This window comes from Coenobita brevimanus, chromosome 87 (assembly GCF_032717465.1).
Source record: "Coenobita brevimanus isolate Jiangsu-jjx chromosome 87, ASM3271746v2, whole genome shotgun sequence".
Classification (NCBI taxonomy): Eukaryota; Metazoa; Arthropoda; class Malacostraca; order Decapoda; family Coenobitidae; genus Coenobita; species Coenobita brevimanus.
In genome coordinates this window covers 7,712,665-7,727,612 of record NC_137040.1, presented here as the reverse complement: position 1 = coordinate 7,727,612, position 14,948 = coordinate 7,712,665, and the positions used below count along the sequence as shown (strand labels likewise).

The following is a 14,948-nucleotide window of genomic DNA, read 5'->3' as shown; positions in this document are numbered from 1 at the left end:
CAAGATCAGTAGCCTTGCTCTCAAGGTCCCTTTATAACTCAGCTTGTAATAGGCAGTGGCTGTGGGAAATTTTTCTATATCAAAATTGTCCCTGGACAATTTTGATTTTTTTTTTTTTTTTTTTTTTTTTTTTTTTTAAACCAAAAACTTGTATCCCATGCCTTTTCTTTGAGTTTGCAGTAACAAAAATAATACTGTAAATGTAATTCATTGTCATGAGCTGGAGCTGTTTAAACTGTCTCCCTTAGGTACTGTAGCCTATATGTATTCTTTGCCTTGTTCTTTTCCTTTATGTCCTTTTTTTTTTTTTTTTTTTTTTTTTTTTTGAAGGGACAGAACACTTGTGATGCAGTAAAAATGACTTTTGTCTTCTTCATATACTTGACATTAATTTTGAAAGTTACCATACTTAAGATGCATTGTTCAGCTCAGCTGCAATTTCCTGTATGCAGTATAACGTTCTTGAATTTACGAGAAGTTACTTGGTTTAGCAAATCATTGTTTGTTCAGTCACTCATTGTCTATGATAATTCCATTTCCATCCCAATCTAACTTTCTGAATACTGTACAGTACTGTATGTCCTTTAGGCATGCAGTAAATAAATTAAAATGTGTCCCCATATGTAAGCATGAAGGTAACATTGGCAATCACATGGATGGAGATAGTGTTGCCAGTAGCTGATGTGATTCTTGATGTGTGTGACTGTTCACCCAAACTGTTTCAGTATTATGATGATTGGTATGGTGTTTTGGTTCCATTAATAATTTTATTGTGACCTGTGATGTTCAAAATTGTCAGCTATATTTTAAGAGTCACAATATTTTTGGGTTCATTGTAATATGAAACACTTCAGCTTGCTCCTGTTGATGCATTTACAGTAGTGTTGGCATCACTGCCAGGTACCACTGGCATGGACAATATCCTTACCACATTTCTGGTACCAACATTGTTTCAGAAATATATGGCAGTGATATGGATATTCTTTGAGCCCTGCTTTTGATAATGCATCCATCAGTACTGTAGTCTAAATTATGTGTCAGTCTAACAATGCTCCTAACATAGCCTACCTGTGTTGTTGGCAGCATTAGTTTTATGAACTTGTTAGTAACCTTTGTCAGGAATGTCAACAACAGTACGTTTATCACTTTCTGCGGCAGACTTGACTCTCAACTTTGAAGATAACACCATCGCTGACACATTAGCTACCAGCAGTGTTTTTATTGATGTGGGTGTGTCCTAACACATCTTTGTGTATTTTCTGGCTGTCCATGTAGTTTACAGTTTTTGGATAGCAATAGTACAACAACTTCATAAATATCTTATAACCTATTCACTACTGTATATAATGTACTAAGTATACAGCTACTCATCCTATTATCTGTATCCATGTAGTAAAGATGTGCAGTCTGCTTATGCTTTAGTTGAACAGTTTTTATTGTACTTAATGACTCTCTTGTAAGGAAGGGGTGACAAGATCAGTTTATTGTATTGGAGGTGTAGGTAATAAAAAATTTAAAATATTTTTATTTGTAATATTCCAAGATTTCATTTCCAGAGTTGCTTCAAGAATTCATGGGAAACTCACAAGCTTCTTCACAAGAAAACAAGTAAGTTTTGTAATTTCTTTGTTTGACATTTTCAGTGCAGTTTCATGCTTAGGACGAGGAGAGATATGATTTTACTATACACTCCCTGTTTGGAGGCAGCCTTAGGAAGTGGGCTTGAAAACCATTTTTGATGCCACCCTGGCATTTTAATTAGTGGTTAGGGGAATCATCCCAAACTTTAAAAAGGTGAGAGGGGGATCCAATACTTTATGACTCCAGTTAAAATGCCTCACAGGGAACATAACCCTTCTCCCTAGGATGTTGAGTTTTGTATGCTCTTATAAAATGAGTGCCCTGTGCAGGCTTTGACACTTCATATCCTGTGTTTCCCTCTTAAAGCAGTAAGTTATCTCCTTTCTTTTTGGTGGTGAGTAACCTTGTCCACCAGGCACCTCATGCTTCATGTGAAATACATACAGTATATAGATAGATAGATATACTGTATATACAGCAGACCTCGAGATATGATGCCCCTAGATGCTATACCCCAGCATAGCGATGGGGGTAGAAATACCACCCTACCGTGCTGAATGGTGGCCAAACTCTGCTAACAATTTTTTTTTTTTTTTAACCAGTTTTGATGATATTTAAGACTTAAATTTTGTGTTTAGGTTGATTTTTAAACTGTTTTTAGAATTAGAGTAATGTCTTCAATCATAGGTGAAGTGAACATTGTCATTTTGTTTACTAAGTTTGATTTTTTCCAGACAGTTTTGATGATTTTCCGATTTTATTTTTGGGTTTAGCTGCATTATAAACTGCTTTTAGACTTAGTTTAGTTTGTTTTAAAACTATTTTGGGAATTAGGTTAGCTAGAAACTTGTTTTTGGATTCATTTGATTGGGTTTAGGACTTGGTTGGAGGGGGGAACCCAAGGCTCAAAAATGCATCCCTACATTTTACACGTTAAATCTACCCAGAGATATGATACCCTGCCTAGCGATGGGTTTTTACTTGACCAATGCATCGTTAAACCGGGGTATGCATATATATATATATATATATATATATATATATATATATATATACAGTACCCTCGTGTCCAACACACGTTAGTCCAGCACGATTCACGTCCAGCAGGGAGAGCAAATAATTAGTATTACAGTAAACCCTCATTATACGATGGGGTTCCGTTCCTGAAAACCCCATCGTAAAGCAATCCATCGTATAGCAATCCCATTATAACATGGAGTCAATGGGGATACGTTCCCAGACGTGCCTAAACTCTGACATACACACACCTTAGCACTCACATACATGAAATATCCTTATGTTTAAACATTTAAAGTAACACATTAACAGTGAATAAAGAGAAAAAAGCATGAAAACTACAGTATACTGTAGATCTTACCTTTACTGAAGCAAGCAACGGTTGTTTATGTGGTTCCTAGACAATTCGCCATGAAGTCGACAATTCATCGTCATAATATGGACGTTCCCTGTCAGGACAATTCCCCGTCATTCTATAAACATACTTATTACTGATTAACTGATACTTTAATAACTAATTCTCAGGGGGATCTATCAAAGTCTATTTTCATTCAATAGCATTGGCTTTGGATATCATTTGTAAGTTGCACTTTTAGACAATATTTAACTTGTTTCTACCTTGCTGTAGTTGACTTTGAATTATGTTCTAGCATCCCCCACAGTTGTTTTCATTAATTTCCATTGGTACTACAACATCCTGGGTATATTTTAAAACGACTTTGAAGAGGTACAAGTACAGTACTAAAAAACTAGTGTACTTCCTAAATAAAGTGATGTGAAAATAAACGACGGGGAATCATCCTGACGACGAAAAGTCCCGATGGCGAATTGTCTTGTTATTGTTGTGATGGCGCATTGACTTGATGGCGAAATATCCCGAAACATTTATATAGACGTAACATGAAGATTCTTTGTATAATTCCAAAGTATGTCGATCGTTCACTTAAGGTAATTAGGCATTTATATAAATGCCAATGTCTCGTATGTAGCCTTATGCTAAGATGAAGGATCGATCATAAATCAGCTGATTCACGTTTCAATATATTATTATTTTTCATTTAATGCCCATGATTTGATGCCATATTTTACATTTACTATATAAACAATAAACCACCATCACTTTTATAACTTACATAATTAAAAAACTAGTGTACTTGCTAAATAAACTGATACGTAAATAAATGATGGGGAATCGTCCTGACGGCGAATTGTCCCTACTCGGCCTCACAGTCACAGGGACTCACAGCCCTCACTCATCAATGTCAGAACTGCCTGGCTGAGCAGGGCTGGCTGGCTGGGCAGGGCTAGCTAATGAGGCTGGACCGGTGGACAAATGTGTGTGGTCTAATGCCGACAGTGTGAGGATGTTTTTGTTGCGTTTGCACATTCGCTGTTCACTGAGCAGCGGATGATCCATCGTTGTTGCAAATCGTTCCCATTGTATAGTGGGCATAGGGTACTAAAATTTTGACATTGTATAAGCGAAATATCGTACAATGAGGCATTGTATAATGAGGGTTTATGTATTTAATACGATTTAATTACTGCAACGCGAGTGTGTTAGCATAACACGCACAGAGCTCCGAGAAGTGGGCGACATCCACAGAGTTCACCTCTAGCACGATCACCCCAAGTCCAACACGGTCATACTGGACATTCCCATGATGATGATAGCCAATGAAAACTTCTGATCAAGTAGCCTTCCCCGCCCGCTATCGTGATGTGATTGTGATGCCGCCCAATTAAAAACGCTTCTGCTGTCACAGCGTCACTCAGTCGCATAATTCGCATTGGAAGGTGCTTTTTTCTTGCTGCATTTTCTGCCCTTGTTACTGCATTTTACCCTGCTCACGATGCCTAGGAAGCCTTCTGAGAACCCCAAGAAACGTCAGCACCTCCCTCAGGCCACCAAGCTAGAAAGCATCGAGAGGAAGAAGAAAGGGGAGAGGAAAGTTGGCATTGCCAAGGCCTACGACATGAATGAAGCCAATGTGAGGACCATAATAAAAAACCAAGACAAGATCCTGGCAGCAGTGAAGGCTTACAGAGTGCTAGGACAGGCAGAAGCAGGACCTTCCATGGCTGTGGACGAAGGTAGTGATTCTGATTGTGATTTTGAAGGATTTATGAGGGAGGTTGAGGAGGAGCAGCAGCCATTACCCGCTAGTGACGCCAGCAGCCATCCTCCGGGGACCCAGTAGGACTATCTACAGCCTTGGATACCACCTTCCATTCCCAGCAAGCCCACCAACACTATCCTAAAAGGTTAGTTATCATTCATAGCACAGTACCATTTATTATAATTACAATAGTACCAATATATGTATAGGTATATGGTAGATATTTAGGGTGACTTTTCCTAGGGTTGCTGACATAATTCATTTTTCCCCATAAGCTTTATTGTTTGTCCAACACGTTTTTGGTCCAACATGGGACCCATGCATGACAATATTACCGTGTTGGACGCGAGGGTACTGTATACATATCTATCTATCTATCTATAGCCCGACGCCCTAATCCCGCAAAGGGTGGCCGCAGACAAAACGCCTCCAAGTCACTCTGTCACCCACCATTTGACTCCCCTCCCCCCAACTCACCCCCCCTCCCTCATATACCTCTCAACTCCATCCCTCCACCTCATCCTCGGTCTACCCCTCCCTCTCCCTCCCTCCACCTCACCCATATACACCTTCTTAGTCAGTCTTTCACTCTCCATCCTCTCCACATGTCCAAACCACCTCAGTGTATTTCTCCTAATCTTTTCAACCACATCCACATCTACCCCACAACGTTCCTTCACTTCTTCATTCGTCAACCTGTCCTTCCATGTCACTCCACATGCTCCTCTCAAGTAACTCATTTCCACTGCTCTCAGTCTTGACTTGTTCCCCTCTTGCAAGGTCCACGCCTCGCTTCCATACGTCAGGGTAGGGATCACAATACCATCATGCAGAGACTTCTTAACTTCCATACTCACCTCCCTATTTCTCATCACTGCTTTCAGTGTGCCAACAACCTTCCTTCCCTGCTGTACCCTTTCACGTACTTCATCCCCCAAAGTTCCATCCTTACTCATCACACTACCCAAGTACTTGAATGCACTCACATTCTCCATATCCTCACCATCCAACCTCACTGCACACTCTGTGACTTCATTCCTCTCAAACACCATAACTTTACTTTTGTTTACATTAACTTTCAGCTTCCTCCTCCTACACACTGTCCCAAATTCATTCACCAAACCTTGCAACTCCCATTCATCTTCACTCAACAATACTGTATCATCAGCAAACAGCAACACCGGAAGCTTCCAAATCTCACCCTCATTCATTAGGGCCACCCCCACATCCACTGCCCTACCTTGTACCTCCTTTACGACCCCATCCATGTATATATTAAACAGCCATGGAGACATTACATATATACAGTATATATATATATATATATATATATATATATATATATATATATATATATTGGAAGTCATGTATAATTATTCCCTTGTACAAAGGAAAAGGGGAAAAACAAGTGTGTGGTAATCATAGGGGGATTTGTCTTCTTAGTATAATAGGAAAAGTGTATGGTAAGATACTTATTGACAGAGTTAGAGAAAGAACAGAGGAATTAGTTGGAGAAGAACAGGAAGGCTTTAGGAAGGGAAGAAGTTGTGTAGATCAGATATTCATTCTTAGATCTTTAATGGAGAAGTTTCTAGAGAAGGGAAAGAAGTTGTATGCAGCTTTCATGGATTTGGAGAAAGCATATGACAGGTTGGATAGACAAGGATTGTGGAAGATATATGGAGTAGATGGGAAGTTGTTGAATGCTGTGAAGAGTATGTATGATAGTGCTAAGGCTGCAGTGCGTGTGAATGGTGAACTGAGTGAATTTTTCTGTTTGAAGGTTGGGTTGAAACAGGGATGTGTCATGTCTCCATGGTTGTTCAATCTGTACATGGATGGGGTAATAAAAGAGGTACAAGGTAGGGCAGTGGATGTTGGAGTGGCCCTGGTGAGAGAGGATAGTGTTTGGAAACTCCCTGTACTGTTGTTTGCAGATGATACTGTGTTGTTGAGTGAAGACGAAGGAGAGCTGCAAGGCTTGGTGGATGAGTTTGGGAGAGTGTGTAAGAAACGGAATCTAAAGGTGAATGTAGGGAAGAGTAAAGTGATGGTCTTTGAGAGAGGTGAAGGCAGTGAATGTACAGCGAGGTTGGATGGCGAGGAATTCGAAAATGTGAGTATGTTTAAGTACTTGGTTAGTGTGATGAGGAAGGATGGAGGTTTGGAGGGTGAAGTGCTTGAAAGGGTACAGCAGGGAAGAAAGGTTGCTGGTTCCTTGAAAGCAGTGATAAGAAACAGGGAAGCGAGCATGGAAGTGAAAAAGTTACTACATGACAGTATTGTGATACCAACTCTAACGTATGGAAGTGAAGCTTGGACGTTGTTGGAAGGACACAAGTCAAGAGTGAGAGCAGTGGAAATGAGTTATTTAAGAGGAGCCTGTGGAGTCACATGGAGAGACAGGCTGACAAATGAGGATATAAAGGAGCATTGTGGTGTGGATGTGGATGTGATAGGAAGCGTTAGGAGGAATACACTGAGGCGGTTTGGCCACGTGGAGAGGATGGAGGGTGAAAGACTGACGAAGAGAGTGTATGTGAGTGAGGTGGAGGGGAGGAGAGGGAGGGGGAGGCCGAGGATGAGATGGAGGGATGGGGTGGAGAGGTATATGAGAGGGGGGTGTGAGTTGGGAGCAGGGCAGTGAAATGGCGAGGGACAGGGTGACGTGGAGGCGATTTGTTTGTGGCCACCCTGAACGGGATTGAGGCATCTAGCAATAGATAGATAGATAGATGTTTTGTCTGCGGCCACCGTATGTGGGATTAGGGCGTCGAGCTGTAGATAGATAGATGTTCATAGTCATATTATATGCTTTTTACATACAGTATCTTAGTTTTTTATATTTGTGTATTAGTAATGTGTCTCTGAGTGTTTTAGCATAAGGTTAGCTGGAGATGTAACTGCCAGTTAAGAATAATGTGTGGGGGGGCTGGGAGGGTAGGGGTATGGGGGAGGGTTGAGAGCTGCGGTAGAGGCGGGTGGAGCTCGTTTCGTCCCCCCCTCCCGTCTTCCCTGGGTATATGGGGGTACAAAGGGGGCATCCCTGAGCAGAAATAAGTGATTGTGAATGTACTCTACAATACACACAAAACGACAACAAGAGAAATTGTACAGGACTGAACACAAACCAGCAAACATTACCAAAAATTATTTAAAGAATAATTTAGCATATGTTACAGGCCAAAACAACTTTGAAAACTTAGCTGCGTACACTACTTTATCCTGTACTGTACAGAACTAATCAAGAATTATAGAGGGACGACCGGTATCTGGAATATTTTCAACCCCATGCCGGATTGAATTTGTGTTCCGGTTATACGAATGTGTCGATGCATCAAATGCCAGTTAATTGAGCTTTTACTGTAAATGGTTTCCAGGTGTACAGGAAACCATTTGGCTTGTCACTCAGTGTAGTGTTACCCACGGGCATAAGGAAGAGGAAAGAGTGAAGGAAAGAAAGACAGAAGAGGGAGTATTAAGTCATCTGTGGGCAGAAGAACGAGAAAAGAATGAAGGAAAGAAAGACAGAAGAGGTTGGAGGGAAAGAAGGATGGAGGAGAGGAAAGAGTAAACACACAAGAGCAGCACTACATCGTGTGAGTGGATGGTGAGCACTCCCATCAACCCCACAATAAATATATATATATATATATATTTATATATATATGCCAACGGCGATACCACGTTGAGTACACCGCTTCCCGTTCGATCAGCGAAGTTAAGCAACGTTGGGTCTGGTTAGTACTTGGATGGGTGACCGCCTGGGAACACCAGATGCTGTTGGCATCCCTACGTCAAGTGGGGTTGGTGGAGGATTAGTGCCCCTCCCTGTAAAACAATTAACTCTAAGCCCTTGGCCACCCCGTCTGGGATACGTGGCGTCTGGCAATGGATGGATGGATGGATATATATATATATATATATATATATATATATATATATATATATATATATATACAGGTATATATACCACGTTGAGTACACCGCTTCCCGTCCGATCAGCGAAGTTAAGCAACGTTGGGTCTGGTTAGTACTTGGATGGGTGACTGCCTGGGAACACCAGATGCTGTTGGCATAACGTTCTCCCTACGTGTCAAGTGGGGTTGGTGGAGGATTAGTGCCCCTCCCTGTAAAACAATTAACTCTAAGCCCTTGGCCACCCCGTTTGGGATATATGGTGTCTGGCAATGAATGATATATATATATATATATATATATAGATAGATAGATATATATATATATATATATATATTTATATATATATATATAGATATGTATATATATACATATATATATATATATATATATATACAGTAATCCCTCTAATATCCGAACGCCCAATATCCGAACATCCCCACTAACCGGACATAATCCTCCTGGGATCCAATATTCCCAAAATGGGCCCAAAACTGCAAAAAATTCGAAAAAAATCTGACTTTTTTCCCTCCCATAATTTGAAATTCCCGCCTGGCGCCAAACAGCTGTTACACCATGGTCCCTTCACCCCTTCCTTCCTCCCCCTCCCCCCTCCCCTGTCAGGTTGCCATTTGGTATTTTTCATTACCAAGTGTGGGCCAATTTGGTAATGAAAAATTCGTTTGGTAATGCATTAGAATAATGCATTACCAAATGGATTTTTCACATGTATGAGGATACACAGGATGGAGATGGTGGATTGTTTGCTCTCTCTGATTAATCTGCTACCCTACATAGTGTGAAAATAATCAACATGGTGTTAGTTATAAGGAGAGTGATTACATGTATTTCCACTTGTATATATAATTAGTGAAGAATATATGCTAGCTTTACGAATTTGGTAATGAAAAGTTATATTTGACAATGAAAGTTGAGGAGATTGGTAATGTGGCTGTTGCGATCTGGCAACTCTGTTACCCCACCAGCATCAACAGTCACAGCTTAACTCCGATGGAGAGCAGATACTCATAACAGTGCAAGCCACAGGTGCTTGTTTTTTGTGAATAAACAGTGAATAAACTGCAGTACCTTGCCACTAGAACACACAGGAATTTACAGTGTTGTGCAGTGTTAAGAAATTAGAACTCAGAGTGCAGAGGATTAACTGTGGACTGCAAACTGGCGATTCAAACCAGTCCAAGACCAAGGGACTTGTAAGTACCCAGAATGTTTAATATTGTATAAACTCACCTCTAAAACCTCATTTTATGGTTCTTTTGCATTTATATCAGTCTTTTATGTCCCTTATTGGTGTGATTTGGGTCTTAAATAGGTGCTATGCATGTCCAGAGGGAGTTGTATAGGTGTTTTTCAGAGTTAGGGTCCGTAAGTACTAGTCCATAAGCTGGGGCCCAATATCCGGACAGGACCACTATCCGGACCTGCCTATGGCTCTATTGATCCGGATATTGGAGGGGTTACTGTATATATATATATACAGTACTCGTCAAAATTATTCAGCGTTGTCCGCCGGGCGCGCAATACTTATGGCCAAAAAAGAATCACCCATTTTTTGGGGTAAAAATTGAGCCACAAGTTAGCGCCGCGAGCATGACGTCATGGTAGCCTGAGGCCTTCCGACGCGCTGGTTGGTTCCTGCCTCAGTCGCCCATGGGCTGCCTGAGAGAGAGGGACTCCGCTGCGTGTCCCTATCAAATTGCCCCATTTTTTACCGAGTGTCCCACAGTGTTTTGGGATTCACCACTTTGTTATGGCACCTACCCGTGAACTATCGAGTGAAATCATATCCCAGATCATAGCTCTAAAGGAGGCAGGCCACCAGACAAAGGAAATTATTGAATTGGTTGGTGTGGCACGATTGACAGTGCATCGTTGGTGTGTGCGGTTTCGGTTGGAAAACAGTGGTGAAGTTCCCATAAAGAAACCGAGGTCTGGTAGGCCTAGGAAAACTTCCCCAAGGTCTGTTAATGTTTTAAAATGTGCAGTGGAGTTTAATCCTCGTGTGAGTGCAAGGAAAATTAAGGAGAGCAACCCGGAAGTGTTTGGTGAGGTGTCTGTGAGAACAGTGTCTCGTAGGATGCATGAGCTTGGTTACACAAGTCATAGGCCTGTGAAAAAGCCTCTTCTCACCAAGAGCCAGAGAATTCATAGGCTTGCCTTTGCTAATAAATATCTAAACTGGGGTGAGGAGCAATGGTTGGCAGTGTTGTGGTCTGATGAGGCAACGTTTAGTGTTACCTGTAACAGAGTAGCACGTGTGTATCGACGCAAAGGTGTGACTTGTCCCACGGTATATAGAAAGCACAGTTAAACATCCTGATTCACACATGGTGTGGGCTTGTTTCTTCGGTTCAAGATTTGGGGAAGCTTGTTGTGCTTCCCAAGAATGTTAGAGTGAATCAGGATGTTTACCTGGAGCTTCTGTGTGATCATTTACCAGACTCATTCAAGCTAACAGGTGCACAAGTGTTTCAGCAGGACGGTGCACCTGCTCACAAGGCCAAATCGGTCACCAATTGGCTTCGTGACTGCGAGGTATCATTCATGACAGACTGGCCAGGAAATAGCCCAGACCTCAACCCGATTGAAAACCTCTGGTACTTCGTAAAGAAGTCTCCAAGGGAAGGACGTTAGCTCTCTGCCTAAGCTGGAAGCTGCCATTTGTGACTCCTGGGACAAAATACCCCTCCAGCACCTCAGGAGCCTCACCCTTTCACTTCCAAGACGTCTCAGGTCCATGAAGAAACGTAAAGGCTACCCTACGAAGCACTAAAGGTAAATAAAATGCGTTATTTATATGTTTTTTCAGTGTTGAAAGGTTTGTTTCTTAGGAGGGACGCAGGGCGCTCAATAATTCTGATGAGCACTGTATATATATATATAAGTGGTGTCGATGTGATAGGAAGCGTTAAGAGAAGCACATTGAGGTGGTTTGGCCATGTGGAGAGGATGAAGAGTGAGAGCCTGATGAGGATGGTGTATGTGTGTGGGGTGGAGGGGGGGGAAAGGGATGGGGAGGCCAAGGATGAGATGAAGGAATGGAGTGGAGAGGTATATGAGAGAGGGGGGGGTGAGCTGGGAGCAGGGCAATGAAATGGCGGGGGACAGGGCGACATGGAGGTGATTTACTTGTGGTCATCCCATACAGGATTAACGCGGCAATACAGTATATATATATATATATATATATATACAGTGGAAGCTCGATTATCCAGGCTCGGATTATCCAGCTTTCGGTATATCCGGGCCGTGACCCAATGGTTCAGTGGTACAGTAATTCATAGAATTATCCGTATGAATGCTCCGGTTTAAACAGGAAGCATCCAGTTGCTAGGGAGAGAGGCATGGATAAACCAGGGAGAGTCTTGCTCACCCTGCCCCCACCCACACCTCCTGCTCACAACTCGATCACAAGGGTGGTAGGGTGAAGTTTGGTGAGACAACTGATACTCCTGACGTAGCCTAACCTTGCTTAACTTCTTAATAATTTAACCTAACTTAACCTAACCTAGGTTCCAGTTGGGAAATTGGGAAACTAAATCCACTTTTGTGTACGATGAGTTTCTTCCATTATGCCTGAAGCAATCGTAGGTACGGCTTAAAGAACGTGATAAAAGAGAAAATCTTTCAGCAAGAGAAGATAATTTACTACCCTCAAAATAGAAAAACACAGAAAACAAACTGGAGAAATATGAAGTGAATTGGTGAAGTCTTTAGGCTGTATGCTTAGACGAAAAGTAATGGGTTTCTTAGTTTTAGGGAACTAAATGAAACAAGAATATCTGCTAATCAGAAAAAAAAAAAAATACTCATCTCATGTGTTCTCGTAAGTTAGCATTCAGTTCTGCATTCTTCGTTAGGTATCGCGCCTCCCAACACATTTCGGACCGACAGAGCATTGTTATTTCTTCCTCTTACATTTACTGTTCACTCTTTTGTTCGTTCTTAAGTGTACTGTATGTATGAAAGAGAGTATTAATACAAACAATAATGCATTCCATTAACCCCATTATAGCTTTCAGCCTCAAACAATGGTTTACTGTACCGGTGTCAGGGATGTTGGGTTAGGGAGAGCTATAAAAAACTGCAAACAATTATGGGAAGGGAACGAAGGTCACTGGTATGTTTTCACGACCCTCCTCTACCATCTCAAACAGTCAGGCAGCCTGCCACTTCATCTAAGATAGTGAGATATTTTCGCCGATATGTTTGAATGCTAATGTAACACGCACCCTAATTATGAGTAAGTTTCTTCCATTATGCCGGAAACAATCGTAGGTAAGGCTTAAGGAACGTTATGATAATAAGAAAACAAACTAGAAAAATACAGAAAACAAACTAGAGAATATGAATTGAATTGGTAAGGTTATTAGGGTGTATGCTTGGACGAAAATTTACGGGTTTCACAATTATAGGGGACGAAATGGAACAATTATGTTTACTAATAAGAAAAAATACTTTCATCTCAAGTGTTCTCGTAAGGTGGCATTCAGTTCCACGTTCTGTGTTCAATGTCGCTTCCCAACACATTTCGGACCGACAGAGCATACAGTTATTTTTGCTCCTTAAAGTTCAGTGTACATTTATTTCACATTCTTTTGTTCATTCGTGTATGTGTGAAAGAGAGAGTATTGATACAAACAATAATGTATTCCATTAATCTCTTATGGCTGCTAGCCTTGAACAATGCTTTAATGTACCGGTGTCAGTAACGTTAAGTTAGGGAGAGCCATAAAAACTGCGAACAATTATGGGAAGGGAACGGTCACTAGTATGTTTACACGACCCTACTCAACCATCCCAAACAGCTCGTCGGTCCTTTTATCCCAGATGTTTTCGCCGATATGTTTAAATGCTAAAGTAACATGCACCCTAACTTTATGTTTAAATTCTAATGTAACATGCCCCCTAATTTTCTTTCACGAATCATAGCAAATCACAAGATGGGTTTAAGGAGGAGGGGAAAAAGCCAAGTGTACCAGACGAGTCTTTTCAAATCTGTAAGAAAAAGAAACTGACTTTATAACTTTGAAAAAATGGTTTCAAGGTCTGCCACGGGAGCACACAAATTTCTGAACTCACGTCAGCATTGTAGACTTGACCGAGAGTGAGGCCCTTCCTGTCGATCAAGCCCTTCACCTTGTCCCGAAACTTGTCAACTCCATCCTCGTTAGCGTCCAAAGCTTCGCCATGAGACTTACGGTTGGTAAGGCCATGCTGTAACTTAAAGGCGAAGAGCCAACCCTCGGATGCCTTGAAGTCTAGGGTGTCATGAAGCCTTGCGAACTTCTCAGCAGCAGCCTTCAGCTCCGTACCACGTACCATCACACCAGCAGCACGTTGCTGTCGATACCAAATCAACGTGGTGCGGTCGACTTCAGCAAACTTGGGAGTAAACATCACCTTCCTCTCCACGTTGCGTTTGCTTTTCGACAAGAAGTCAGCCGTGTACTCCATGAGTTTGTCTCGGGATCTCTTAATATCAAACAAAGTAGATCGGGCCAGATTAAACTCACGGAGGATGCGTGAAGAAGACTTTCCTGCATCTACTTTCTCCAATATCTCCCGCTTCTTCTCCAGAGTCAATACCACTCTCTTCCTCTTCTCAGGCAGCGGGGCCATCATCACACACACGAAGGAGAGGCACGAGAGCAGCAGGAGTGCCTGCAGCAGGTAAGGCACCGCCATAAAAGCGAGCACGTGGGCAGCCATGACGACGAGTGTTCACCCGTGACAAGAGACAGACGGAAAGTGGGGAGGATGCAGAGGCGCTCTAGCGGACGTCGGAGGAATGATGCGCCACAACAAAGCTGTCCCGCGCCCCGCGCGCCAAGTTCAAATTACGGGCGGGATTTTTTTTTTTTTTTTTTTTTTTTTTTTTTTTTTTTTGGATCCCGGGATGATTATGTCCGGTTAGTGGGGATGTCCGGATAGTGGGCGTCTGGATATTAGAGGGATTACTGTATATATATATATATATTTTTCATCAGCAGGAACATCAACTATTATGAGTCTACTGTTGAACAAAGGCCTTCTCCAACCCACATGAATTCCTTGACTGGGCTAGTTTCTGCCAGGTTTTGCCTGCAAACTTCTCTACCTCATGTTTCCACCTCCTGTCTGGTGTTTTTCTGCCATGCTTGCAGTGTTTTGGGCTACAGTTAGTTAACCTCTTGCTCCGTTGGTAATCCATTATTCTTGTTACATAACCTGCCCTCCTCCATTTTTGTTCATTTATAACCTCTGCTGTTTAATGTCCTTCACTTTGGTGTGCTGTCTCACCCAAGTTGA

At 41.8% G+C, this 14,948-nt stretch overlaps 1 protein-coding gene, 1 non-coding gene and 1 pseudogene across 6 annotated transcripts in view; all 3 read left to right on the top strand.

The window, feature by feature from the left end:
* Positions 1 to 14,948, top strand: part of LOC145411057 (methionine aminopeptidase 1) — a 169,974-nt gene that overhangs the window by 25,929 nt on the left and 129,097 nt on the right. For 3 of the 5 annotated variants that reach the window (XM_080281132.1, XM_080281130.1, XM_080281131.1), the window contains one exon: positions 1,557 to 1,608. The exons of 1 other annotated variant lie outside the window; for it this stretch is intronic. In XM_080281132.1, coding sequence (XP_080137258.1) covers positions 1,557 to 1,608 — 52 coding nt within the window. Of the gene's footprint in view, positions 1 to 1,556; positions 1,609 to 1,918; positions 1,950 to 14,948 lie in introns of those variants that run through there. One more of the 5 variants, XM_080281134.1, reaches the window with a different exon arrangement.
* Positions 8,389 to 8,507, top strand: LOC145411075 (5S ribosomal RNA). Its single transcript, XR_013899367.1, has one exon. It is a non-coding gene; the product is annotated as a 5S ribosomal RNA (ribosomal RNA).
* LOC145411082 (5S ribosomal RNA) lies at positions 8,678 to 8,796 on the top strand (annotated as a pseudogene).